This window comes from Pithys albifrons, chromosome 2 (assembly GCF_047495875.1).
Source record: "Pithys albifrons albifrons isolate INPA30051 chromosome 2, PitAlb_v1, whole genome shotgun sequence".
NCBI lineage: Eukaryota > Metazoa > Chordata > Aves > Passeriformes > Thamnophilidae > Pithys > Pithys albifrons.
In genome coordinates, this window is record NC_092459.1 from 60,540,361 (window position 1) to 60,567,416 (window position 27,056).

The 27,056-nt window shown below is 35.9% G+C and overlaps 1 protein-coding gene across 6 annotated transcripts in view; it reads left to right on the top strand.

The window, feature by feature from the left end:
* The window catches only part of ADGRG6 (adhesion G protein-coupled receptor G6), a 110,582-nt gene that overhangs the window by 80,661 nt on the left and 2,865 nt on the right, over positions 1–27,056 (top strand). For 4 of the 6 annotated variants that reach the window (XM_071549195.1, XM_071549196.1, XM_071549202.1 and 1 more), the window contains 10 exons: positions 2,697–2,837; positions 6,381–6,497; positions 7,632–7,677; positions 9,147–9,253; positions 11,965–12,092; positions 13,342–13,610; positions 15,069–15,183; positions 16,250–16,533; positions 20,401–20,502; positions 22,652–22,804. In XM_071549195.1, coding sequence (XP_071405296.1) covers positions 2,697–2,837; positions 6,381–6,497; positions 7,632–7,677; positions 9,147–9,253; positions 11,965–12,092; positions 13,342–13,610; positions 15,069–15,183; positions 16,250–16,533; positions 20,401–20,502; positions 22,652–22,804 — 1,462 coding nt within the window. Of the gene's footprint in view, positions 1–2,696; positions 2,838–6,380; positions 6,498–7,631; positions 7,678–9,146; positions 9,254–11,964; positions 12,093–13,341; positions 13,611–15,068; positions 15,184–16,249; positions 16,534–20,400; positions 20,503–22,651; positions 22,805–23,074; positions 24,044–24,944; positions 24,992–27,056 lie in introns of those variants that run through there. The other 2 variants (XM_071549197.1, XM_071549198.1) reach the window with 2 other exon arrangements.

The window sequence follows — 27,056 nt, forward strand, 5'->3', positions numbered from 1 at the left end:
AATAAGCAGTCTGTTGTATTACCCATGGTACACTAGCTAATAACTCCATTGATGCCTTTCAGCTTTAGAATGAGACACCTAGATGTAGGCATCTACATACGTATTTCTTCAGATACAATAGATCTTCAATCTTCCAATATGGTTTTAACTTTTGCTTACTGCTCAAAGAGACCTTAGGCTGATCCTATTGTCCAATCATAGGTTAATAGGCTTGTACCATTTAGGATGTCTGAGGCAGTTCGTCATTCATGTGGAGCTTGGTCAGCCTAGACAAAAACAAAAGAAACAGAGATCAGTCAAAATGCAGGAAAGTCTCCAGTGCTACAGTATCTAGACAGGTTAGGAAAGTTACTTATTGTCAAATATATTTTTTCTCTTTTTTTCTCTGCAAATAGAAAAAAGTCAGACATCTGAAAGTGTTTAAATTTCACTGTATGTACAACTGCATCTTATGGCACCTAAATGCTTTTAAAAGTGCAGTACAATGGTACTTTTATTTTTGCAGTTAAATAGCAAGTCTATGACAGAGGTAATGTAATCTGTTTCCTCGGTGTTTAACCATTCAAGTACAATTGAGCCTTACTTGGAGAAACACACCAAAAATACTACACAGAAAAAGAAAAAAATCTACTGTCATTTGGGCCAGAGGAACAAAAATTGAGTTCATCAAAACATGGCATTACGACAACAGTTAAATACTAATCTTTAAAGATCTAAGAGACTAACCTTACACGGTAATAGTAATATAGTAGGCTTCAGGCCTTTTACATGTATACAGACTTAGGATCAAAACTCCAATGCTGGTTTAAATAGATACAAATAGATTTAATCTAATTGAGTTTTCACATATTTATATTCATAGACATTTTGGCCAAAATTTCTGTGAATCAATTCTATTAAAATTTTTTTATGGTCATAAATCTTTTGTTTAGCTCTCATATTAATGAAGCTCTGTAGCTGATTGTTCTTTGTTTTCAAAGGAATGTTTCTCCTCCAGATTTCATCCTTTATTTATGGAAAGAGGAAAGGAAAATTTCCAAAACTGGGTTTTGTATGTTCGCACATATAATAAGAATGACCATCTGTGACTTGAGGACATCCAGGAATATTCTCGTCCTGGAACCATTTATTACAGCACCGTCTAAATAATCATAAAATCCAAACTCCGTCAAAGTATTTATAATGTTCCTATCGGAACACGAGTTTCTTCTCAAACTTTCATATTTCCAACAACAGCTGCTTGAGAATTCTTAGCATCCTTCCTACCAGAAAAGCCTGCAGCAGCTGTGGTCACTGCTTATATTTTCCATACTTGTCAGGAAAGATACTTGCTGTCCCTCCAGGAGGGAGATTCCCTTGTGAAAGCCCAGATTTTTCACCAATGTGGTCTTCTATCCTAGGCTCATCAGGGAACAGTAAACTCTTCAAGCTGTTAGGATGTTTCCAGATTTTATTTCATTTTTTTTTCTTAAAGTAGATATCAAGCAAATGTATCCATGGCAATTTGGAAAGATTCTATTTCAGTCCCCTGTGTCTTTATGTTTCTTGCCAAACCTTTGACTAAGTTAGGTTTTCATGATTCATATTATTAAATTGTTCCTGTAATATATCCATACTTCTTTATGGCAGCCTCTTACACTCTATTTGCAGATAACGCCTAATCTTTATCACACATACACTTTCTCTTTATTGTGGCAGAATTACCCTCTGTAAACCTGTTTTTCAACTACATTTATCCCTGTCACGAGATATCTATGAACCACTTCTTACTGATTTCCAAGGGTGTCTGTTATTCACAGTAAACCAGTGAATAATCTGTCTGTAGCCTATGACTTTCAGCTTTCTGTTAGCTAATGGTGCTTTTAGAATCAAACATCTGATTGTAGCAGCCATAAATACATGACCAGGATGCCTCGGGGGAAGTCAGAAGTGTGTTTCCATAATCTCTCAGTAAAATTCTTAAACGCTTATACTACAAAGCCACTGTTCCTCTGCTGAGTATGGTGGCACACCTTGAGTATGCCATGCTGGGAAAGTGTGCAGTCATAGAATTGCTAATAAAATGCAAGGTTGCATCCTCATTTATTTCCTACTCCTTGTTACATCCCCGGGCCACAAGGGCTTTTAGATGTCTGACACATTGCCTGTGTATATTAAATTTATATTGACAGCAGAAAATGTCTTTTTTTTGCTAGATAGCACAATAAATATAGAGAGGTTATAGTAATAATTATATTAAAATCTCCTTTCTGTAGTAGAGAAACTATAAAAGCTCCTAAGAGACTTATTTCAGATGTGCAGATCAAGCCAACTAATAAAACTTAAGAAAGAAGGCTTTAGAGAATATTTTTTTAGTTCTCAACATTGTTTGCTATGAGAAAAAGTATCCTGAAGATTACTGAAAATTATTATTGCAATTTTGTCATTTCCAAATCATCCTTATAGCAGTGGTGGATTTTGTTTCTTTACTGGTTTTATCTAACACCTTTTTGTAGCAGAAGCTGATCTCATGCTGTAAAGGTGGAAAACCTCCCAAGCCTTTAAAAGATTTATTTATTGCATCAACTCTTACATAGACACAGGTCATATTATGTTGATTCGTTCTAGACCTATGTCGCTGTGTAAAAGTGTGAACCTAGTTGTGTACAATAGAGTTTGGTTTTTGTCTGAACATGTTCTGTTTTCTTATTTAACAGATAGATTTTGACAAGGATCAGACAAGTGCGATTGCTTCTGTTGTTCTGCCACCAAGTTTATTGAAGAATTTAAGTCAAGATGAATTTGAAGTTATATCCAGGGCCCAGTTTACTTTCTTCAATAAAAATGGTCTTTTTCAGGTAAACATTAATGTGTTTGAAGTAATTTCAGATAGGGAGAGTCATAGCCAGCTGCTAAAAGTTTCCTGTAGTGTAATAATTTCACAGCATTTTGTGAGTTTTAGGAATTAAAAGATGATAGCATATGTAGGCACTAACGACAGCCTTATGCTCAGAATTACAATATAGTTGAAGTACCCAAGGCGGGTTGAAGTCAATGCTTTGTCTGCAAATTCCTATCACATATAAGATAAACCTTTTCTGAGGGTAGTCTGTGGAAAACAATATCCCAACTGTTTATAATCACAGGCAAATAGCATTGTCCTCTTAAAGTGCATAATTTGTGTTAAAATTCATTAACGTAAGTCCTTGATGCTCAGTGGAGCCAGGTTCTTCTCTATCAGAAGAGAATTTGGCCTACACTTCCAAGTGCTCTCTTTTCCTTCTAAGAGCTGGTTAGTAATCAGACCCAGCTGACTACTTCATATTCAGTTGGAAACTGTGGGCTGGTGGTCAGCAGCCAGAGAACTTTTATTGCTATATGTACTGTTCTTTTTATATCTGTGTTCTCAGAAGCATACCATATTTTAATAGGGAATAAGGATAACAATGCTTGCACCTGAAAACTAAAGGTACTCAGGCAGATTGCATTTTTTCTTTTTTGGGTGCCATCAAATGGTAATTGTAAATCATGCCTGCATGGTAGATGCCAGAAAAAATTAGGAAGAATTTGCAGCTTGAAAAACAGATAACCAAAACCATACCTATTTTGGAAAAAAAAAAAAAAAGGTTAATTAAGAAGAAAACTTTGTTTCAGGGTGAACTGTAGAATGTGTCTCAGAAGACTTGAGTTTGTTTTCCCATCAGTATTTCACGTGACCTTTGGCTCTTGTGCATCCGTAGAAGTCTGTAGTATTGTATTGTCCCTATATTATCGTTTTTATTGGCAGTGTATCCAGATTCTTCAGATAATCTGGGCAAGAAAATATCCATGACCCACAGTTACCTTCTGAAATATACCCCAAAGTAACTTTAGCTGTTTTAAATTCTATTAATTTTAGGCCTGCTTTTGAGAAAAACAGGATGGATATCTTTAAGCAAGAAACCCAGAAGAATCCAGATGGAGACTTGTCTCAATGGCATAAAATCATATAAAGGCAGAATGTGTCCTTTCATGATTTTAGAATGTGTTTCTGAGTTTGAAACTATAATGCCTTTCAATTTTTGTGGTTTTCAAACTATTCATGGGTGGTATGTTCAACACAATTAAAAATGTGTAATCCTCACATTTTTAGTAAGTCTAAAAATAAAGGAAGTTAAAGAAAAAGGTGGTTAAAATAAGGCCTACAAATAAATTGATCTACATGTCATCTCAAACCCAGTAGCTTTATGCATTAGCATAAAAGTATTTCATAGATATATTTATTCCAGTTGCAGTTTAAAAAATTTGAATGCTATTAGCCGTATTTCTTACAAATAGTCAATGTAACAGTAAAAAACCATACTTTAGAGCACTGGAAGGAATTTTTTTATTGCAAGTGAGAGAACTCAGTAAGTTTTATCTTATCATTCCTTTAAATCTGATGGTTACAGTATTGTATTACTATATAAATAAGCTATTCATTTATTACAATATAAAAGCTCTTCAAGGTGGGATTCATTTCACTAAAGGCAGGTGTGTTCTATGTATATTTTCATGCCTGAATTGTTGTCCATAAGTTGCCTTCAAAGCCAGCTGATGGAAAAGAATGGACATCGTTGAGGTGTAACATATCTCAGTGCAGGACTCAGCATCAGTTCTCTAGACAGAGGAACAATTGCAATTTGACATACCCAAGGTACAAAGGTACTGACAGATGAGACAATGAACCTGTAAGAAATGTGAGATCTTCTGCAGTAGGAGCTGGAGATTGGGTAGAAAACCCTAAAGCCTCTAAAATGGACACCTATATTTAGGCAAGTTGTATTTTGACCTAGATGTATAGAATAGGTACAGTGAATTATGCCCTGGATGGTAGTTTCCTTTCATTGACTATGTTATGAAATGTGAGAATGGCTGCATCAGTTCTAGACATTTTCTTGTTAAATGTGTTTAGAGATAGGTTGAAAGAATCATGCTCATGACTTCTGGGGCTGTGAAAATATTTGCAGATATGATAAACGTGTGAATTGTAGTGACTGTCCAGACTAGACCAGATTTATGGCGTTGACACTAGACTCAGAATTGCTTAGCTTTGTACTTCAGTATATTGTGTTGGCTAAAAACTTTCCCCTTTAGCTGAACACAGCCTTACAACTAAATAAGTCGCTATCTGTATTTTACTTTAATGCACACATTATTTCTATTCTTTTCTAAGGATAAGTAAGAATATATGAAATTGCCTTCCCTGAAGAGACCAACTGAGACGTATTTCTAGTTTCTTGTATCTTCTAGAGACAGAATCCCCTGAAACCTGTAGAAATATGTCTTTCACAGACGTGGTCAGATGTTGAAATCTACGTGGTAGCCAAGAGGTTTTCTCTTGTTTGAATGTTCAAGAACTGTCTACATATTTGGATTTTCTTTCCTCTTCCATTTTTAAGGTTTTAGGAAATTTTGTCACAGAGCTCCAATATAATCTGAAATACTGCATCTGCAAACTTTTGGATATGTTTTTTAGAAATTAAATATTCTTCTCAGGATAATATGCACTTAAAAACTGAAGCTATTCTGTCTCTCATGGGTGGTGGAATCTCATGAGCCCGGTGCTGAGCTGATACCTGATCTCCTGTTATGTTCATAAAAACTCTAGACAGAAGGAATTGAGGGTTCAGCAGTTTGACCGACTAGATTTTGGGAAGGAAAGTGAGTGACAATAGGCTTCATTTGACCTAAGATCTGCCACAGGCAGTGACCAGGCTTCCCAACTGGGCATGTAACTATGCAGGTTTCTATGGAAGCCCATCAAAAGAAAATAGTATTTCCATTTTAATAAATAATCAGCTTCCAAGCAAAACGTCTCAGTTGGAAAATTCTTAGCTGCAGGTTAAAAATGTTATTGCACAGTGCTAATGTCATAATTCCCATTAAATAAGATCTTGCATAAAATACTACCTCCTGTGGTATGTAATATTACTTTGAATTTATTTACTTCTTCTTAATCATTCATTTGAAGAAGGATGATTTAGCAACCATACACAGAAAACAGGTTATTCTCTAAAAACCTTACATCTACTAAAAAGGGTAGTGTCAACAGTAAGAAAGCCAGTTCATTCTTGTTTAGGGAAATAAGCTAATCATATCATGAGTTGTTATCTGTTACATTGTTTGAGTTATAATTTTGTTTGTCTTCTAACCTCTCTCTATAGTTGTACCTATGTATGCTTATGATTACAAGGGAACCTTCTATGAGGCTAACCCATAATTTGATTTTATAAACATAATGTTCTTATATTTTGTGTTCAGAAGTACAAAAATGCTGACGCCTTACTTATTCTGGCACACGGCAAAAATGAAACTGTGTACTCTGGCTTTATGTTATGTACTGTGTAAGCATTTATTATATTTTTCTTAATCTTTTGAAGGATGCAGAAAATCCTGCCAATTTGACCAGTTTTGTGGTGGCATGCAGTATTGGAAACTTAACCATTCAGGATCTTGAGGATTATGTGAAGGTCACAATCAAGCATACCAAAATTCAGGTAAAACAAGACTGATTATTCAGAAGAACAAGAATGCAGATTGTATATGGTAAAGGCAAAGTATAAAGCCTGATTTATTGAGATGGATTTTGAGTAAGAACATAAATGGAAATTTAAAACCCTAGAACAAAAGCAGGTAAGCAAAAAGTTAAAACAAATAACCTGTTCCATCCTCTTGCTTTTGCACTCCATTCCTTACCTGAGAATTATCTGAAAGACTTGATTCTGTCCCTCAGGCAATTTCTGTGCCAATAACTAAGCAAAATGTCTGTTCATGATCATGTTCATGACCAAGGACATGACTTATTACACTGAAACTTTAGAATTACTTCAATTATTTGATCAAATGTTAATTGCTTTTATTAACTTAAGAAGTTAATGGTTCCCTGAATTATTTTGCTGTTATGTGGTTTTCAACGAAGGAGGAATAGACAGAAACATGTTGTTGAAAGATGACTACAGCGAATTTAGGGAAATACAGACCAAATGCAACCTTTTGGCACATACTATTTCAGTTAAAAATGTGCGAGCTTGACTCTGTTCTCAGACATGCTGTCAGTATCTAATCCAAAAGAGGCAATAGTACTAGAGATGTCAAGAAGGAAAATGCTAAATTGCAATACCAAAGCAAATAGTTTTTGTAATGAGAACCTAGTTTGTAATTTTCACAGTTCAGTTAACTTTATCTTGCATTTCATTACAATGAATATTTTAAGGTGAGGCGAAACAACCTTCCAAATTGGTTCAGCAGGTGTTTGCATATTGTCAAGACTGTACATAGAGGATTCATGCAGAAGCCCTAAGGAAGTGAACAATAAAAAGAATTTAGATTCTATAAAGACATCACACTCATGGATAACTTCACTGAGACAGTAAAACTTCATTATTCTGAGGATGCGGAAAAGGAACAGTGGTAAAGTACAGAGAAGCAGTGTTACAAATTTTACAATCTGGACAAATCTGTCTTTATAGCAGAATAAATTCTAATTTGGCACTAGACAAATTTTCAACAATCTAAGTTACATGGATTCTTCTGTTCATTAAATGAAAGATGCATTACAACAGCTGTTTTAAGTATTGATAAGATTTATGCCTGAAGAGGTGTACAAAGTCTACTTTTGCATCTGTTCTCAGGAAGATCCTAAACCTACCTGTGTCTTCTGGGATATGAACAAAAATGGTAAGTTTAAAAATACTGTAAGTTCTTTCATATGGGGAATAAAGTTGTCTTGATTTTTAAAATCAGGCATAGTATTTGCCATTTTGCTTCCTAATCAATCCTGACAGAATTCAATTAAGTTCATTCAATCAAGCATATCATTTCTTGTGGTTAGTGCAGATATTTGTAACAGTAGATGTTATATATTCGTTTTTAAATTTTGTTTTTAATGTAAATGTTTCTAACATTTTGAATTTTTCAGTTAGGTTTCTCTGCTTTTCTGTATCTGATTGCAGTTTTTCACTGACCTGTCTTTATGCACAAATTAAATTGTAATGCTACTCAGATGCATGAATGGTTCTTAGCCATACTTTTAGCTGCTCATTTGTTCTCTGGGATGACTTTCCATATCCTTCTATTTTAGAGATCACTACTGAGATGTTACTGTTCTTAACAATTAATCAGATAGAGGAGTGGGATTTTGGATGGAGCGGTTTAGTACAGAGAGTCTTGCAAGAAATAAAATTTACCGTTCAAACTTATACTTCAAAGCAGGCACTACAGAACAACTGAGAATACAGGAGGATAAAAATGAGCAAAAAATCTTTGAACCTAGTTAGGAAGCTGAACTTAAGAAGCACATTAAAGGAGAAACACGCAGAGAAGAAACTATTCCCAGTGGCTGCTTAAGTGGGGAAGAGCTTTAAGTGGTTTTGGAACATCTTCACAGATTGTTTTTGAAGTTACAGAGCAAATAATGCTGAATTTTGTCAGGAATTGTGAAAAAAAATGTCTTTAAAAGTCAGAGAATATAAACTATTCCACAAGATTAGTTCATGTTTTAGAAGGGGAAAAAAATGAAAAACCCCACAGATTCTAGTTTTTAACATTTAATCTTTAAAAATAAAATCGTTCTACTTATTTTTCAGAATAGCCTTTTTGGGTGGGGTGAGTAGGGAATAGTTTACTTTGTGTTTTTTTAATAAGGTCACAAGGGAACATTGGGATTATCCACTCTAACCTTCTGCATTGCATGCTGCAGGGAGGAAGGGTGGGACCCTCTGCTCCTGGGCCATAAATGCTTTCACGTGCCTGAGGATGTATGAGTGGGAGACAGACAGGCACAGACATCACAGCAGTGGGGTAAAAGGAAGTTCTAAAACCATCTTATTGTTGGGTAAAACTAAGGTGTGTCTTAAAGTGTGATCCACTTTGGAGATCATAGTCACTAACCTAAAAGCTCCCTACCTTCATTATAGATTTCCATGTATTGCTTCTTCTCAGTAGTCCATTACTATGACACTCATCTGGTGTGATTCTCTGCAGAAACTAGAAAATCTGACACTTGCTTCTCTCCTGGTTGTTTTTAATGCTCGCTCATTCAATTTGAGAAAGCACTTCTGCATTTGTACAAGATGAAGTGAGAAATCTGTTAAGAGAGGTTAACTTGTGGTTGTTGGACAGCTGTTCCTCGTGTTTCATTTCCACAGGTGGCAATGGTGGCTGGAACCCTGCAGGCTGCCAAGTGGACGCAGAGTCTAATGAAAATGAAACGGTGTGCTTGTGCAACCACCTCACGCACTTTGGGGTTCTAATGGTAGGCAAACTCTCTCTTCACCAAGTTACCTTTCCTAGGAACAGCAATGCAATTTTTCTCTTGTGTCAAGACAACTTTCATTTTTGTTACTTGGATTATTTCTTTTGCATATGATTTTTAATAATAATTTCCCCCTTACTGTCATAAAGTTTCATAACAAAGTAGCTAGTGACAAGGATTCAGGAATGAGATAATGAATAAAGTTAGTAATGAAAGAATATTATTGTTGTTATCACTATGTTCTTTACAAGTAGCTAAATATTACTTTTTAAAAAGTAGTATGTGCCCATGATAGTATTCTAAATTTTGAAAATGCTGTGCCACAAAAGACCTGGGGTTGCGACTCCTGAGCAATACCAAATATAAATAGCATATTATAACATCCAGTTTCGTGCAACCAAGGCCCAGAACTAACACTTCCCCCGAGAAACAGAAAAAATTGATCTCAATGAGTCCTAAGGTGCAGGGGATCCCTGACATATTCCTTAATAGTATAATCTGTCAAAACTGACCTTCAGCTGAGACAGGAGCGTGTAACAAGAGGGAAGTGAAGGAGAAACAAGTTAAGTATACTTGAAATTTTCATATTGGGAAAGTGGGAAGATGTTTACAGAAAAAAAAATCATGAGAAAAACTTGGAAGTGCTGTTTTCAGAACAAAAGGAAGAGAGATACATATTGTCAGCAAAAACAGAGGGGGGGGGAATGTCCTAAAGTCAGTAAAACTGCTAATAAAGATGAAAAGTCAAGGGAGCACTATAATTCCCTTTCATCCTTAGATCAAGAGGCTAATTTGTCACTCACCAATATAGGTTGCAAATCTGACAAGATTAACCTAATGTCAAAAAGTTTAAAGCAGTACCTTCTTTTGTGCAATGAGTAAAGAGGTATTCGTTGTTTTGTTACTTGGCTTTAATCAGCTTTGGGGATGCCTTCCATTACAGGCCTGCTCTTAGAAAAAGTCTGCCTGCAGAGCGCTGGAACAAAACTTGTAGCTCATACTCTGTCAAAGTGTTAAGCAAAGTCTCCAGACTTGGTGAGGGGGAAAGGTATAGCAATGCCTACCACGAAGATGAAAGAGGGAACCATATAGTGCACTTCAGCCTCAGTAGCATAGCCTCTAGCCTTCACCTGCCTCCAACAATTTGCACTTTGTGAAGAGTTTTTCAGGGGAAGAAAAAGCCCAACATGAAAAAATGGAATATTGCTATCTTTTCTTAACATTTGGTCACTGTTTATGCTTAGTAATGGGCTGAAACATTTCTTTCCAGATGAAATTAACATTCTTTGGCCTTTAAAACATAGCTGCAAAAAATATGTTGTCTTTTGGTTACAGCAGTGCTCCTAAGTGGAAGTACTTGGCAGTGTCATATAAGACTTTAACCCCAAAAGAGAGACGTGCTCTGACTTTTTCAGCTGTGGCCTTCAAGACCCTTCTTAATAGCATAGCTCTCTTCACATCATGCTGAGTTGTCGATATGAAAAAAGCCACAAACTTTGAGTCTTCTTGCAAGATAAATTGTGATCTTGTTTCACTTTTCATCCTCAAAGGGAGAAAGAAAAGTCTTTCTTTAGGATGTATTCAATGAGTCCCTTCTCTTCCCTGAATACTTCATTTGCTGTAGGAAATAAGGCAGAAGTTCTTTGAATTTGTGCTGTGTTCCAATAGATTTTCACACAGTTTTGATCCTTATAATTGCTTTTACATTTAAATAATCACTTCTGACTTTAATTTGGCTGTGAAATTATTTTCAAATAATACTTTTCTTAGGTACATATAAACTGTCACATAAGGTTGGGACAGGATATAAAAACAAACTGATCCTGCCTTTTCCTACAAAGCCTGTGAAATTTTGTACCATTTTGTTTCTTTTTGCTAGATAGTTTTTCTAGGCCAACAGTAACACTAACTGTAGAATGGACATCATTATCTATTTGCTCTTGCTTGCATTTTCTCCGCAGTGATATAGATTCAAATATTCTTATATTTTCTTGTCCTTAAGAAAGGAAGTAACACTGGCATTTATTCTTGCATGGTACTATGTGACAGTTACAGTTAGATAGAAAACTGGAAAAAAATCCTCAGAATGTTCCTGTTTCACTTCCAAATTTTTTTTCTGTTGTCTTTGTTACTACTTTTCTGACCATTTCTGTTACAATTTTAGCATTTATGTCAAAACAGACCATAGAACCAAAATGCAATATCTTGCCCTCGGTTTCATCTGTAGATACTTAGTTACATTAACTCTTACAAACTTTTAATAACAAAAAGTAATATGAGAAGCTGCCAAGAATGTTGCACATTTCAGTATGAATACTTTTAAATTACATTTTCCAAAATCTTACGTCTCCTGAAAGAGAGTTGTATGTAAGCAAGAGAACTAAAAAGTTTGAAAACTAGAAACTTTTCCAGAGAAGGACATTTGAATTCCTGGTACTGAATTTAAGGATCAGAATCAGGCTCTGAGTACCTGCTGTTCCCAGCAGTTATAATACTTAAAGCACAATGTTTTGAAGAGTTATGGGAAGGAAGTGAGAGGTATAGCAACGATAGACTAAGTACACTCAGTAAAACTGAACCCTAATGTCAAGGTTGTAGTGGTATTGCCAAAGTGCTTTTGAGTTTTACTTGACTAATTACCGACAGAGAATGTTGTGCCCGTAGAAGAGGTGTTGGCTATAACTGATGTCTTTTCCTTCTCTCTTACACAGGACCTTCAGAGAACTGGCACGCAAATAGATCCACAGAATAACAAGGTCCTGACCTTTATCACTTACATAGGCTGCGGAATATCTGCTATATTTTCAGCTGCAACTCTTCTGACATACATTGCATTTGAGTAAGTAGTGATTCTCTGAAAAGCATCACAAAGGTAGTACCTACACCTGCTGAAAAAAGTAAATTAATTATATGGATAGTGTGGTTTAAGAAGGGAAATCTATGTTTAAAAAAAATCAAACCTATAAAATCATGGTTACACTGCTGTAAAGTGAAAATTTTTTTAAAAGGGACATAAGTTCAGAGTCTTTCCTCCAGTTTCCAATCTGGTGTGCCACTCAGGCCTGGGAATAAGGTGAATGTACATCAAAATTTTGCTCTTCTGGAAATACAGAATCCTCTAGATTCTGAACAGATACATATTACTTTAAAATTCTCAAGAACACTTTTTATAAAAAAATAAAACAAAACTTGCCTATGTGAGCATAACAAGACCCAGGTATAAAAAGAGAAATTTCCAACTAGGACCTTTACATTCTAAAGCCCTTCAGAAAGAAGTGGGAAGAGAGATAAAACAAATTGTGAAGTGTTACAGCAATTTCAACAGCAGTCCTACTGAAATGTGAAAGTGACTCCAGAGAAGACAAAAGTTTTGAAGTGATACAGTTCTGTGAAAAGAGAAAATGAATTCATGTCAACACATAGAAACCATTTCACCTTTAACAGGACAGGACATAGTAGCTGCTAAAGAATGATAGTTTGCTGGGGGTGAGGGGAGAGATGGAGATTTTCAAGTTTTAAGTATCTTCAATGGTTTCGTTCCTGTTAAATTCCCTATGATATAGTGTTGTGGTCCCAGAGGGCAGAAGTTTTTGTCTGCCCCTCATATCCTACATTTGAATGGGTATCACTTAAGAAAAACTACTTGACCTTCAGTCTTTCTTCACAAAAACCAACTAAACAAACGGAGAACAACATGGACCGGAAAATATATTACAAAAGTTAAGCAAAGATTTACATATATAATGACCTTCTGATCAGCTATATTTTTGTTTTCATTTTCTTCAGTTTTCATCTAAAATATGAAGTACTGTTTTATATTTAAATTGAAAGGATTTAAAAAAAAAACAGTTGCTAAAATAGTGTGGCAATTAATTAGCTCATTAAGGACCCAAAGAACAGCCCACTACACACAGCAGAAGCCTTCAGCAATCTCACACAGAAGTACACATCACTATGTCTTACTGCACTAACGCAGCTGGGAGATCCCTGTACTTTTGTTGACTTTATGAACTGGTAAATCCAGCTGCTGTAAGTGGCTTGCATGATTGCAGCAAGTTAATCATGTACACCTGTATTTCTTTCATTAGGAAGTTGCGAAGAGATTATCCATCCAAAATCCTGATGAATTTGAGCACAGCCCTGCTCTTTCTTAACCTGGTTTTTTTGCTTGATGGCTGGATTGCATCATTTGATATTGATGGCCTCTGCATAGCTGTAGCTGCACTCCTGCACTTTTTTCTTCTGGCCACCTTTACATGGATGGGACTAGAAGCTGTTCATATGTACATTGCTCTAGTGAAGGTGTTCAACACGTATATACGGCGATACATACTGAAGTTTTGCATCATTGGCTGGGGTAAGTTCAGAAGAAGCAATATTTATTTAGCATGTATGCTGCTATATAAAATGCTCTGTGTAAATGCTGTTGTATAAAAGCTCTCTATCAGAAATGCAGAGCGGAATTAGTATCAGAGTGGTGTTTCCTTCCCCTTGGCCCGCAGCAGTGCCGGCATGCAGCCAGTCCTCTCTGTCACCAGCTTCCCCTGTATAAGTTTGTGTAAATACACTATAACTGGCACTCTCCACCCCAAGCAGCTCACAGCCCCAGGATGAGTGGGGAGACTGTTCTTGCTCTCCAGAGAGGCCAGAATGGGAGAGGGAAAACTTGAGTGTTGTATCAGAGACTGAGACCCATGGCCCACAATGAATGCAGAAACTCTTGCAGTTACTGCAAATCCTATGGGGATCTTTGCATTGATTTTCAAAAACAAAAAAACTTTTTTGTCAACAAGTACAAAGGCAGAATCAGAGACAACCAAAATTTTCTGAGCTTCAGCACAGTGTTTAAGCCACAGAGAGATTGTGGCTGCCCCAAGCAATGTACAAAGCAGGACTGAAATGGAAATGTAATACTGAAAAATAGCTGCAAGGCTCAGGCAGCAAGGCTTTTATTCTTCATTTTTGTCTATATCAGGAATGTGTGCCTTCTCCCTGAATGCACATATTGTGTTTGAAATAATACAACACAATACAAAACCATTAACCTTATGGCTAGAGCACTGACCTCAGTACAGATGATAATTGATGTCTTTCCATTGGCAACCTCAGCAGAGGACAAGGACTGAGTGGTCGGAAAAGCAAATTAACCTCTTCCCCTTTGAATCTGTTCTGTTATAGCAAGGATAAGACATGTAAAAAAGGCATATCAGGAAACGTACATTTCTTTTGTGTGAGCTATACCTTTCTGCACAGGGTTCTCTTCTGCATTGTTGTTTGTTTTCCCAAAATGCTCCCTTTACCTTATTATTAAGAATTATGGGGCAGGGATGCTTACAGTTGAGAGAAGTGGTGAAGAAATTACAGGTTTAAGTTCATATCCCCCAGTTATCCAACCTATTGAATTCACATTAGCATCTCTGAAAAAAAATCCCTCAAAAAATCCCAATAGCATCATTCCATTAGATCTCATTTTTAATAACTTATTAATCTTCTCACTAGAGTCTATGTGAAGTTGCAAATTTAACTTTGGTTTATTAAGGGAGATGATTTTATTTTAGTATCCATATCACATACTAAAATAACGTTTTCTGCCTTACAGAAAATTATGAGACTTATTCATTAATGCCTGTTAAGTGCTTTGAAAATTCTACATATTTGTACTGTTTGAAAAATTGTTTTCTTCTGTATTCTCAGTGCAGTATTCTCAGGATACTCTATCCTAAAGCAATAGGGATGGACACCAATAATTCAGCTTAGCATGGTGATTTTAAAGGTGTAAGAGATTTGAAAGCTCCCAAGTTTTCTTGTGTTTCAGGTTTGCCAGCTCTGGTGATAACAATTGTTTTAGCAAGTGCTAATACAAATGCAAGTCATGTTTATGGCAAAGAGTTATATGGCAAAGATGCTAATGGGCAAGGAGGAGATGACTTGTGAGTATTTCTTTTGATCTGTTTAAAATTCAGCATTTATAGTCTGCAAAAAAAAATTACATCAGTCAAGTTGCTTTGGAAAAGTCAAAGATGTATTAAAGAAGCAAAATGGGCAAAATTGTCTTCTAAATTATTTAAATCTGAAGCGTGAAGAAGGCCATAAGAAAAATTGGAGGGAAATCTGCATTACCCAGTGACAGGTACAAGCACTCCTCTGGCAAAAGAATAATTTATAAGTTTTGTCAGGAAAATAAAATATATAAATAAAAATTTGGTTTATCTTAAATGAAAGCTATATTTTCTAGGTAAGAGCAAAGAAAGCAATAGTATAAAAATAGTTTCATTTGTAAGTAAGTCAAGTTTTTGCCAATGTAGTTCAATAGTCTTTTGTGTTCTTCTCTTTATGTCCGGCTAATAATCTCCAAATGCTGAAATTTTTATATGAGTGCTCTGTTCCTTACCTAGCAAAGCTTCGTCATGATAAATAAAAGTGTCATTTTGTATTTTTATTCCAGTATCATGCTAAGCATTCAGGCCATTTGCTGCTAGAGATATAAGATAGGTATCTCACATGTCTGGCTGTCAAATGGCTACCTCAAAAGTCCTGCTTCTTTTCCAGTCAGGTACAAATTCTCCTTAGCTCCAGGGGCAGAAAGTTGAGATTTTGACACTGAAGATCCAAGTTTGCCCATTCTGTTACTAAAATATGCTGTGCTTCACACAGATGGCAGTGGTGAAGCTGTTTGTACTAAATTTAAGCTTTTCATTATGGGATTGCAGTTCCCATAGCTTCTATCTGAGGTTGGACTTCCTTTGTGATTAGTTTTGACTAAAATGTCATACAATCCTCAGATTTCCAACATGACAATACTATGGGCCATAGTCACTTAAGATGCCTCCGGCCTTCATCCTATTTCCAAACAGAAAATGGACAAAGGTTTCATATTAAGGTGTAGCTCTGCGTCAGTGAAATCAGAAATAGACTGTTTTTCCTTGTTGTCATATGATTAATTAGGGGATAGTTTGCATTAGCCAAAAATGATCTTTTTTTTGTATTTTTTTACAGCTGCTGGATCAAGAATGAAGTTGTCTTTTATGTGACTTGTGCTGGCTACTTTGGAATCATGTTTCTAATGAATATTGCCATGTTTATTGTTGTGATGGTGCAAATCTGTGGGAGGAATGGGAAAAGAACTAATCGGAGCCTGAAGGAAGAGATTCTGAGGAACCTCCGTAGCGTGGTCAGCCTAACCTTCCTGCTGGGCATGACATGGGGATTTGCCTTTTTTGCCTGGGGTCCCTTAACTCTTGCTTTCCTGTACCTCTTCTCAATTTTCAATTCATTGCAAGGTAAGCTCAATTTTTGTTCCGTGAACAAATAATATTTGAGTTATTGCTGTTCTGGGGCATACTATGTGTTTTGACTTGGGGCTCACATCCAGGCTCTAGGTTTTCCATTGATACTAAACCATCATTGGTTTCCCTTATATGGAATAATGATACCAACTACATATAAGTAGAATATCTTTCATAAATTAATGAACGTTTCAAAGTCTTTTCCATAAAATACAATATATTATAAATGGAGGTATTACTAACAGTCTCTGTTCTCTGTTGAGGTGGGTGCTGTATCACCTTCAACATTTCTTTTCAAATACAGGAAGCATTTTTCCTTGATTTATTCCTGTAGGGAATATGTAAAGCTCACAACTATTTTATGAAGGCGTGAGAAACTCATACAACAAAATTCAGACCTCTTTTCCTGTTTCAGTGTGGAGAGATAGCACAGACTTCTGGCATATTCTTTGTTTAAGAAAAATCCAGTGACTGTTATGGTCAGATTATTTTCCTTTCCTTTAATGAAGTTTTGAATATTTTAATTTTCCAGCGTTAGTTTGTCTTTCTGAAAAATGCTGTAAAATTGTGACCAAATGGCTATAAATTATAGAATTATATAGCTGACATTTAAAAAACAATTCAGCTCAGAGCTAAAATTTGTGTATGCATCAAATGCCATAAGACCTCTACCAACACTTGCCCTACCCACTAATAGAGAACAACTGGAAACATAATTAAGAGAAAAACCCAAGAAGATCATTGGAAGGGCATGTTTTATACCACACACATATTGATATAAAAATTAATTTGCCAGGAAAAAGAAACATAGCAGAAAGTGAACTTAAGAATGTCATGAAAGGAGCATGTGTTGTGCAACAGAAATATTGAGATAAAAATTAAATTTTCTTAGGGTCAGGAAAATATCTTCCCTTTATGGAAAAAGTACTTAATGTTGCCCTGTGTGGATTTATCTGATACAGTTCAGATGTATTAATTCTGCTAAAAGGTTTCTTGAGCTTTCATGAAAAGAGAATAATGTTGTGGAGTTCTGTTTGGGTCAGTTTTAACCTAAAATGCTAGGCAAAAAGGCAAAAATTGTTTATTGTTCTTACTAAATCCTTTTTTTCCAAAGGACAGATTCTGATACTCCCTTAGCAGCTTAATGAAGTATTTGCTGCTTTGTGTCTGTGTTAGAAATTCAGAGGGCCTAGAGAGATTAGAAGTATGGAAAGAACATGAAAAAAGATCTGAATTCTGAAAAGCGTGCCAAGGATCAAAGCTTTCTGTAACCAGAATTTCCAGTGCAATCAATTAAGCTTGTATGTGCAAAGTGCACACAAGGTTGACCACCAGTGTTTAAGTCTCTGTGGGGTAATAGCACTATTTAATGGAAAAGGAATATTTGGAAGGCAGCTAAGTCAGAAGATGAAAAGGAAAAAGCTGAGGAGTAAATACAAAAAGAAGAATGATGAGCTTTTCATGGATTGTGGTAGCAATGGTGACACAATATAAGCTCAGGCATGTCATATCAAGCATAGAACGATAACAATCTCCTATCTGAAGTGCTTATTGCTGTGGAAGAGGGAGGCAGAGCTAAAGAGAAAAGGAATAGGATGTTTCCAATAACATATAACTGGTGCAGTGTTCATGTACCAGTGAGAGGACAGAATGGAGCAAAGAAAAAATTAGGATTTGTGTCAGCAACCATTTCCTAGCAGCAAAGAAGCAATTCATATGACAAGTCTTTCATCAGTATTAGTATGAGCATAATTATCAAGACCTTGGTAAACACGTTTGTTCTCCATCAAGTTTTTGAAAGCTGCATGAGTATTTTAGGCCGTATCAGCAGCCTGCATCAGCAATTTTCTGTGCACTGGCAGGGAAAAGGCAAATTGCAGCAACTGCTGGTGTTACTGTACTTTGCTATTTCATCTACATAGGAAATTACTTTTCTCTCCTCAACACTCAGAGTAAAAAATCTGGGAACATTTCTTTTTTGGCTGCTCATTTTATAATGTATGCCTGGGCAAGCCAAATACTTTGAAGTCAGAGCCAAGCTAGAGCCAAGCCTAGGGTCTGATTTGTCTCTGGGAAACAAAACCAAAGCTGTACTACTAAAAGCAATTGTAAACTTAATGAATAATGAAATACAGAGAAAAAATATCTGGAGACCAAGCCCAGACAGGGCAAAGGCAAAGTACTTAATGCAGTACATTTGTTTTGCATTACAACAGAATATGCATTTTCTTTCTTAACAATTCAGAATGTTTCAAACATTCACTGCAATTTAATAAAGCATCAATTTACAAAGTTTATAGCTATGCAGAAGCTCTAAGAGGATCTTTGGGCCACAAACGACTGCAAATCTCTGAACCTGTAAGAGCTGGTAGTGATTGCACTGGAATTGCTCTGTGTTTTAAACAAATCACACAGAAAAATATTTCACTAAATGCAAACAGGATAAGCATAATCCAAGAGAAGTTACATATGAGATGCCTGAAGGTATGTTTGCCTTTTTTAAATTGTATTTTTCCTTTTTTTTCCCCATCAGCTCTTCAAAAATTTTGGAAAAAATGTATTTCATGACACAACCTTTACCTAAATTTAACTGATCTAGACATCTCAACCTGGCCTGATGACTATAAGCAAATACAGGTCCAGTTCAATGACATGCATTAGTGCAAAATTAGACCTCAGCAATTTGTAGGAGAGAAGATAGTTGGATTCTCCAGAGCATTATTACCCAAGCTATACCCTGCCATTTTGTTATACTAGCTGAAACATAGTAGACATTAGTATATGGAACTATTCATGACAATCATAAAGGAATGGTTTTAGAGGAAGGCACATGACCACGTTTGCCCACCTTATGTAGCATTTATTCATGTTTAAGATATAATCATGAGGGATTTGGCAGTAGAATTTTGCCATCAGGTGTTCAGTCTCCGGTTGGCTCTCTACCAGAGAATACAAGTAAAACAAGAACAGCCTAAGCCGGAGATCAACACAAGATTCCACAGACAGGGCCTGCCTGGGAAGAGCCAGGAGCATATGAGAGTCCCAACTACTATATTTAGCTCCAAAGTACATCTGTAAGATTATGAAATCGTACCATATGCCTTATTAAGACCTACTTTATCACATGTTAAGATGCTTATCTCCTGTCTTGAAAACAAAAATTTTACAATTGCATGAGAAAAGTCAACTCTGCAAAAACATACTTAAACACTTCTACTGCAATTGCATGCAGAAATAAGTTAGTTTTCTTCAGAATTTTGTAGCTGAACTCCTAATTGGTACTTGCGAACATATTCTTACCATTTTCATAATCATTTCAAGTACATGCGTGTGATGCACATAAATCCAAGTGTACTTTTTCAGGATACCTGTTAGTGCAATTTATGAGACTTCTGGTTTTAAAAGAATACAGCCCACAGTTCAGTAGACACAGATTTGAGAGGAGATAAAATATCTCCTTGCTAATGTCATAGTGTCTGTGTTTATTTTACAATCTGTCTCTTGCGGTCCTGTTGCATGCAAAATAGTCAATTGGTTCAAAGAAAAAAACTTTTAATCAATCTCCTCTAAGCAAGAAAAAAAAAAAAAATTAAAAATCAACACCGAGCTCAATCTGTATCAAATGTGCCAATAAAATGGGTCCTATTCTCTGTATTCTGATATCCCAGACACTCACATAGTAACTAGAGGATGGAAAAACCTTAGTTAATTTCCATACCTCTTAAATGAGGCATAGATGACAATAACAAAGTCTTGGGATTTTTTTTCCTTGGTTGTACTCCATAATCTTTTGATAATAGACTTTAGTTAATCTGTTTATAAATACATGCTTAATTTGGTGTTTGTTTGCTCTTGTCACAGGTTTATTTATATTTGTATTCCATTGTGCTATGAAAGAAAATGTGCAGAAACAATGGAGGAGACATCTCTGTTGTGGCAGATTCCGACTGGCAGATAATTCAGGTAAAAGCAGTTCACAGCTCCCCCCCTTCAGTGCTGCAGTTGTCTTTAAAAGTCCAGGTAAACAGCTTGCTATGTCATTTTCAATATAATACAAGGTAAGCCAGAGTTGTGGAAAAATAGATTAATCATAGGCTGTCACTTCAGTACTAACAGTTGCCAAGGGGCTTTTCAGATATCGCTTCATAAAAATTCTCCAGGTCTTTCAGTTTTCCACCGAAGGCAGCTGGTAAATTTTGTAGTGCTATAAGCGTGGTTTTGGCAGGCCCTTTGGCCCATGCAAAAAAAAAATATATATATAAGGGTTCAGAGATTCAAACTCTGTCATTCAAAATCCATCTTACTCATTTTCTCCTGCATTAAAGTATGTTGACTGAATTGTGTAGACTGTTAGCTGATGTAGGAGTAATTCTTAAACAGCATGTAGAAATACTCTGTCTTCTGCTTTTATCTTTGCCTTTTTAAATGGTCTCTCCTTCACCATTTAGGAGACCATTAGACACTCAGAAATTAGAAAATTTATCTGCAACAGTCAGATAGGAAGGAAAGCAGTTGCTTTGGACATGTAAAGTACAACACTTGGGCCATTGCATTTATAGTTTCCTGCCCCTTGGCCATCTTGGATGGCATTAGACTTCTGTGTTCAGACAACTTGGTCTTGCTTTGCTGCCTGATGTGGTGATTTGAACCATATAATTCTTTCTCATACGGTTCTTCCTTAGTGTTCAAATCTACAGTTGATGTAAGGTGGCATAAGGTCATTGCCTACTACAGTAAGCTTGTCTATCCCAGGTAATCACAGTTTTATATATACCCATGTGTCCTTTGTCGCTTGGCATCCAAGGCTTGTTTCAAGGCTTTAAGTAACTGCTTTGCTATCTAGACTTTTTCTTGTCTTTATCTGTTTTGTTCAGGGAGTGCATTCCCATTGTATACTATATTTATGTTTCACATTGTAGTAAGAAAACTTGCTTTGTTATTTCAAAGAGTTAATACAAATCAGGAGAAATCATATTCATTCTGATTAGACATCCAAATTGTTTTATGGGTTCAGTTTCTCTGTGGTTTTTGCTGTAACTTCCGAACTGAATAACACAGATGGATCAAAGTATTTCAATTTTTTTTCATGCTGCTGTTGGGCAGCTTGTGAATATGATAGAAATAAAAACACGAAGAATGTCAATGCTTCAGTGGTCTAGTTAATGTGATGTCATTATGCCTAGCATTAACTAGTCAACCTCCATGGGCTGGTGTTAATCTCCATGAACCTGTCACGGTTTTCAGTCAGAACACTGAAATATAAATCAAGTATGAACTTACATACTTAAACCCTTTAGCAATGATTCAGGATAAAGTATTTGCTTTGATTTAAATCAAGGCTAAAGTGGCCTATGTGTCTTTGGTTTGGACTTCTTTTCCATTTTGTGAATTTCATTGAAGTACAGAGAATAATGGCAAGATGACTCAAGAGTGAAACTTCCTGCACTTACCTGCAAGTACATAATAAAAAGTAGTTAGATATTTTTATTCTCCTGGTATTGGGACACCTGTGATGAGTTTTTCAGTGTTATTTTTTCTCACTCAGTTTATTAGTATTAGTTATTTAATTTAATTTTTGAAGTTGTTCCAGCATAAGAGCCTATTGTGTTAATGGTTTGGACAAAACTCTTCAAATGCAAATGACTGAATAAAGAGTATTAGATAATGGTGCACCAATACGCTAAACCACATGTGTAAATGTCTTAGTATGTAGTATCTTTCTCAGCAGATTAAGCTCTCACTGTAAATCATCCTATCCATCCATTTCCTATCCCTCCCTTTGGATTTTGCTCTTCAGATCATGAAACTTCTCTCCTCTCTGGCATCCTGGAAAGCTAGGCCTTACTTGCAGTTCTAATCTAACAAATCTAATTTAATAAATGAATTCTAGAGTGTGAGAGCCACCAATTTTTAACTACAGTGGTAGAGTAAATCAAGTTGGAATAATTTTATGATTCTTAAGAACCAAGGTTACCAAACAGGAAAAGGATAGGCTGTTTGTTACAAGCAATATTAAGAAATGCATCTGTTACTTGAAATAACCATAATTGAATAAATTAGGCATTTAGTATCTATGGTAGTTATTTATGTAAAACTTTCCAATCATTTTTAGATTGGAGCAAAACAGCAACCAATATTATAAAGAAGAGTTCGGATAATCTTGGGAAATCCTTATCCTCTAGTTCCATCGGCTCCAATTCAACCTACTTAACATCCAAATCAAAATCTACAACAAATACATACTGCAAACGAAACAGCCATACAGGTGAGTTCCTGCACTGTAACACAGTGAATCTGTGAATACACAGTTTCGTGTTAAATATACAGTAGTTGTTTCTGTCCAAAGGTTAATGTGAGAAAATTTCATCAATTTGTATTGTGTCAGTATTTTTAAAATATATGTTACTGTTTAATAAGAATCCTTACCTAACACACAATACATCCAGTATATAGTTCTGATCTTGGTGTGTTCCCATACTGAATAAAGTAGGTGTGATGAAAGCAAATCTTGCTTATTATCCTATTGTAAACACAGGGTAGCCAAAGCACAGAGAGATGACGTTCAACTCCCAAGGTAACATGAAAGCTGGCAGCACAGCTGGAAATAGGAATCAAGTCTTCAGAGTCCAAGTCCACAGCTGATTCACTTGGTTAAACTCCTTCCATCTAACTATAGAACATTTACGGGTAAAACAACAAATGGAGCCTACTTGGAAATGGATACTGTGTTCCTAGAGTATGCATTGTCTTGCCCGTCTATTAATAGCATGCCATATCTGCTGCTTATTTACTTAGATGTCAATGGTATATGTAATAAAAGGCATCATCTGTATTTCGCTCATACCATGAAAATGTGCTCATTTTAAAAAGACTTTAAGGGAGTAAAGAAAGAGAGGAGCTGGAGTGATTTACAAGTTTGGTTATGTCTGAGATTATATTTCAGAAAATCACTTATGTAGTTCACATTTTTTTTTGTTACTTTTGTTTTTGTGAACTCATGTTTTTGTCCTGTGTAAAGTCACATAGCATTATTACAGAATACTCTTTTATAAACATAGTGGAAATAAAATCTGCTGACATATTTAATCCAAAGATGTGTTTACTTGCTTTAGAATATTTATTAGAAACAATGTTTGGATATGAAGTAGATGATTTTACAAATGAAAGTTATGATGTTTCTTTAGTATAAATTATTTTCATAAGTCTGTCTTTTTTAAGATGATACGCTCTCCTTTCTTGAATCATGTCATAGTTTACAGGAAATACCTTCTTTATTTAAAATTCATGATCATTACCTGATTTGCTTAGGCACACAGTTTTTGTCTAGAAATCCCCTTTTTTAAGAATTACAGTTATTTTCTCACTGACCAGTAATCAGTGTATCCATTAGCATAAGGGATTGTGAATCAGGTATTTTAAGACTTCACAATTTTTTTGGTTATTGAGAATGTACATGATGTACATGCACTTTGAATACAGTAAAAATAAGAGGTATCTTATAAATTCCCTGATAACACTGGAGCTTGCTCTCAGGACTGCTCTTCACAACTGAACTGGGAGCACATGGCTGGTGGCTGCCTCCTTAGGCTGCCTGTCTTTGCTACCATGTCAGGTTTGGTGTGCAGTGCACCCAGCTGCTCTGGTCAAGCTGACTTCATCTCTTTCCTCTGAAGGGACACTTCTGCCATCAGTCTCCCACAAACTGTGTCCTTAAAACCCACCGATCACAGTGCTATTGCTGATTTAATAGTAGAGTAGGAGAGCCTTGTGGTCTGCAGACAGAGAATTCTCATTTGTACTCATGGCAGATCAGTCTTTAGACCCTTTGTCTTGAGATTAATTAAAAAAATATACTAAAATGTTTTGTTGGACTCAGAGCATTTTATCAGGCTGAAAATTAAAAAGAGAGAGCTGGAGTTTTTGAAGTGTGTTCTTGAATCAAAACAAAGAAACCGTACCAGATAAGAAGTAGTAAGTTAAAATAAATTTGCTCATATTCTTTCTTAAAAAATGATGAGTTTAATCTCACGCATAAATTATTCCTAAAAAGTATTGCAATTGGCAAGGTAATCAAAGTTTGTAATGTGATGGTTTATTGGCCATTAAGGGAGTATGACAGTTTTATTTTTAAAATTTTAATGTGTTTTGGCTTGATCTCTAAAAATACACATCTTATTGTGATACTCCACAGGAATTTCTGCTAACATTTACTGACATATCTTCTTATGTGTTAAAATAATAAAAAATAACATTCTACTTTTTAATACAGCTGAACTTCTCAGTTTGTTGACTTAGCTAAATTGCAGGCAAATAATGTAATAGCTACATGTCTTGGCAAGTCTTGTTAAAGTGGTTATAATGTGCTCCCTGGAATTGACACAAGCATTCATGTGTTTGTGGTATAGATAATGTCTTCTAAGGCCCTTTCCTCATCAGTGGTGGAGCATGACAGGTAAAGTGAGACTTGCTTTTGTTGAATGCATGGTTGAAACAGGGTGGAGGGATGCTTCTTGCATGATGTCCTCATTGCCACAAAGGTTTTTGCTAATCAAAAACACTGCTTATTTCTCACTATCATGTCTTGTGCCATTGATGCTGAATCAGAGGATAAGCTTGCTTCATACTTTGGGTGTCTGCACTCTGCATGGGGCACGAAGCATTTGGAAGGTACCATTTTAGAAAACAGACCATGTCCTGACGTTAGGGCCTGTGTACAGTAGTCTGGGTAAAGGAAATTATTCTGAAATACTCACACACAAGGCATACATTAAAAAGCAAAACCAATCTGGTGGAGTTCCAGAAAATTTGTTAGTATTTATAGCAGTTATTACAGGAACTCAAAGATAATGTATTTCTTTTTCGTCTAAGGCCATTATCAGATTACTGTTCTAGACATTGGGGTTTTCTATATCTAGTCACACCCAAAATAACTCTGAATAACAAAATGTATATACCTGAAAGCCATCCTGTGAACTGCTGCTTGAATATAGAGTGCACCAAGACAAATATTGGGTGGACCCTCATGGGTGGATGAAAGACTTTGGCATCTTGTGCCCTAGATGTACTGAAACAAACTACTTGTAAATAGTACTTAAATACCCTATGTTACACTTCCATGAATGAGAAGTTAAGATTTTCTCTGCAGAGAATTTGGTGATCCAGCTCCCATTTATTTCAGTGATATATGATTTAACCCTGTACTTGGTTGTGAAGCCATTGGTTAGTAAATGCATATATTTGAAAGGGACACAGTAGTCAGAAATTTGCTTTTGGACATGGAGCTATTTGCTGCTATTCATGGACATTCTTGTGTGCTTTGAAAAAGTCATGCCAATATGCCTGAACATGCCTGTTTCTGTTTTCTTGAGGGAAACTGTTTTGATTTCTCAATCTGCAATCCATTTCTCCTTTGCAGCACTTTATACTCTTTTATGGCTTGATATCATGACTTCTGCAGGGGCAAGTTACTTTTCTGTTTATTTTTAATTAATTTATTTCTAAGAAAAAAGTTTTTATGAAATCATACTTGAAGTAATAAACTTCATTCTGAAATGATCCTTTAATAAGGAATTTTTGAAGGTGATTTCACCAAAGTCTAGTTAACAGCCATCAAAACTGTCACTTGTAGAAAACATTGCTTCCCAGGGTATTCTACCTTACTGTCAGCCTGCAAAGGTGCAAACCTTGCCTGGGTTAAGAAAATTAATTGCTGCTTTATTCACTACAGTGGAAAAGTTAAGAAAGACTGCTTATTGGGGCAATATACTAGAGAAAATGAGAGACAAGCTCTCTCCTCATTTCTCACTACTTGAGCTCTACCTACTGACTGTTCTCTGAACAGCACTAGTGTTAGCTGCTGAAGCAGACTTTCCCAGTCTGTCTGGGAATTGCCTTGCTCTTTTTCACTTCAGTTTCATCCTTGGCTTATAGCTCATGGACTCTGAAGGGATGTTCATTTTTTGCATCTTTTCCCCCCCACAGTTGTTCAGCCTGTACCTTCCACGTTATGGGAAAAACAAGGTGATGCTAGACAAGTAAAGTTTAGGCCAGTTTTAGCTCTTGTTATCTGCTTTAAAATGCAGGACATCTGCTACATTCTGCACAGATTATATTATTTCTGTGCATAGTTCAAAACATCCACTGTTGAAATAATTAAATCTGTTTACCGTCGTTTTCCTCTACTTTATTATGTGGTGATGCTATTTACAAAGGTCATCCCTATTGCAGTGCTATCAAAATGTTTTTGATTTGCAAGATACAAAGCATTAACAGGAAAATAATATATTAAAAAAATCATAGAAGTCAGTTACACTTTATACAAAAGAATAGGGGGATAATTTCAAGAGACACCTGAAAGATCTGCCCACAAAACCAAGCATCTCAGAAGAATTTAGAAGAAATAATGACAAGCCACAGAGTTCCTTTCTGGCTTTTAGGGCAATGATTGCATTCAGCAGTAATGGCAATTGAAGGCATAGCTATGTAGAAGTGACACATCTCTTAAACAATGAATTTGC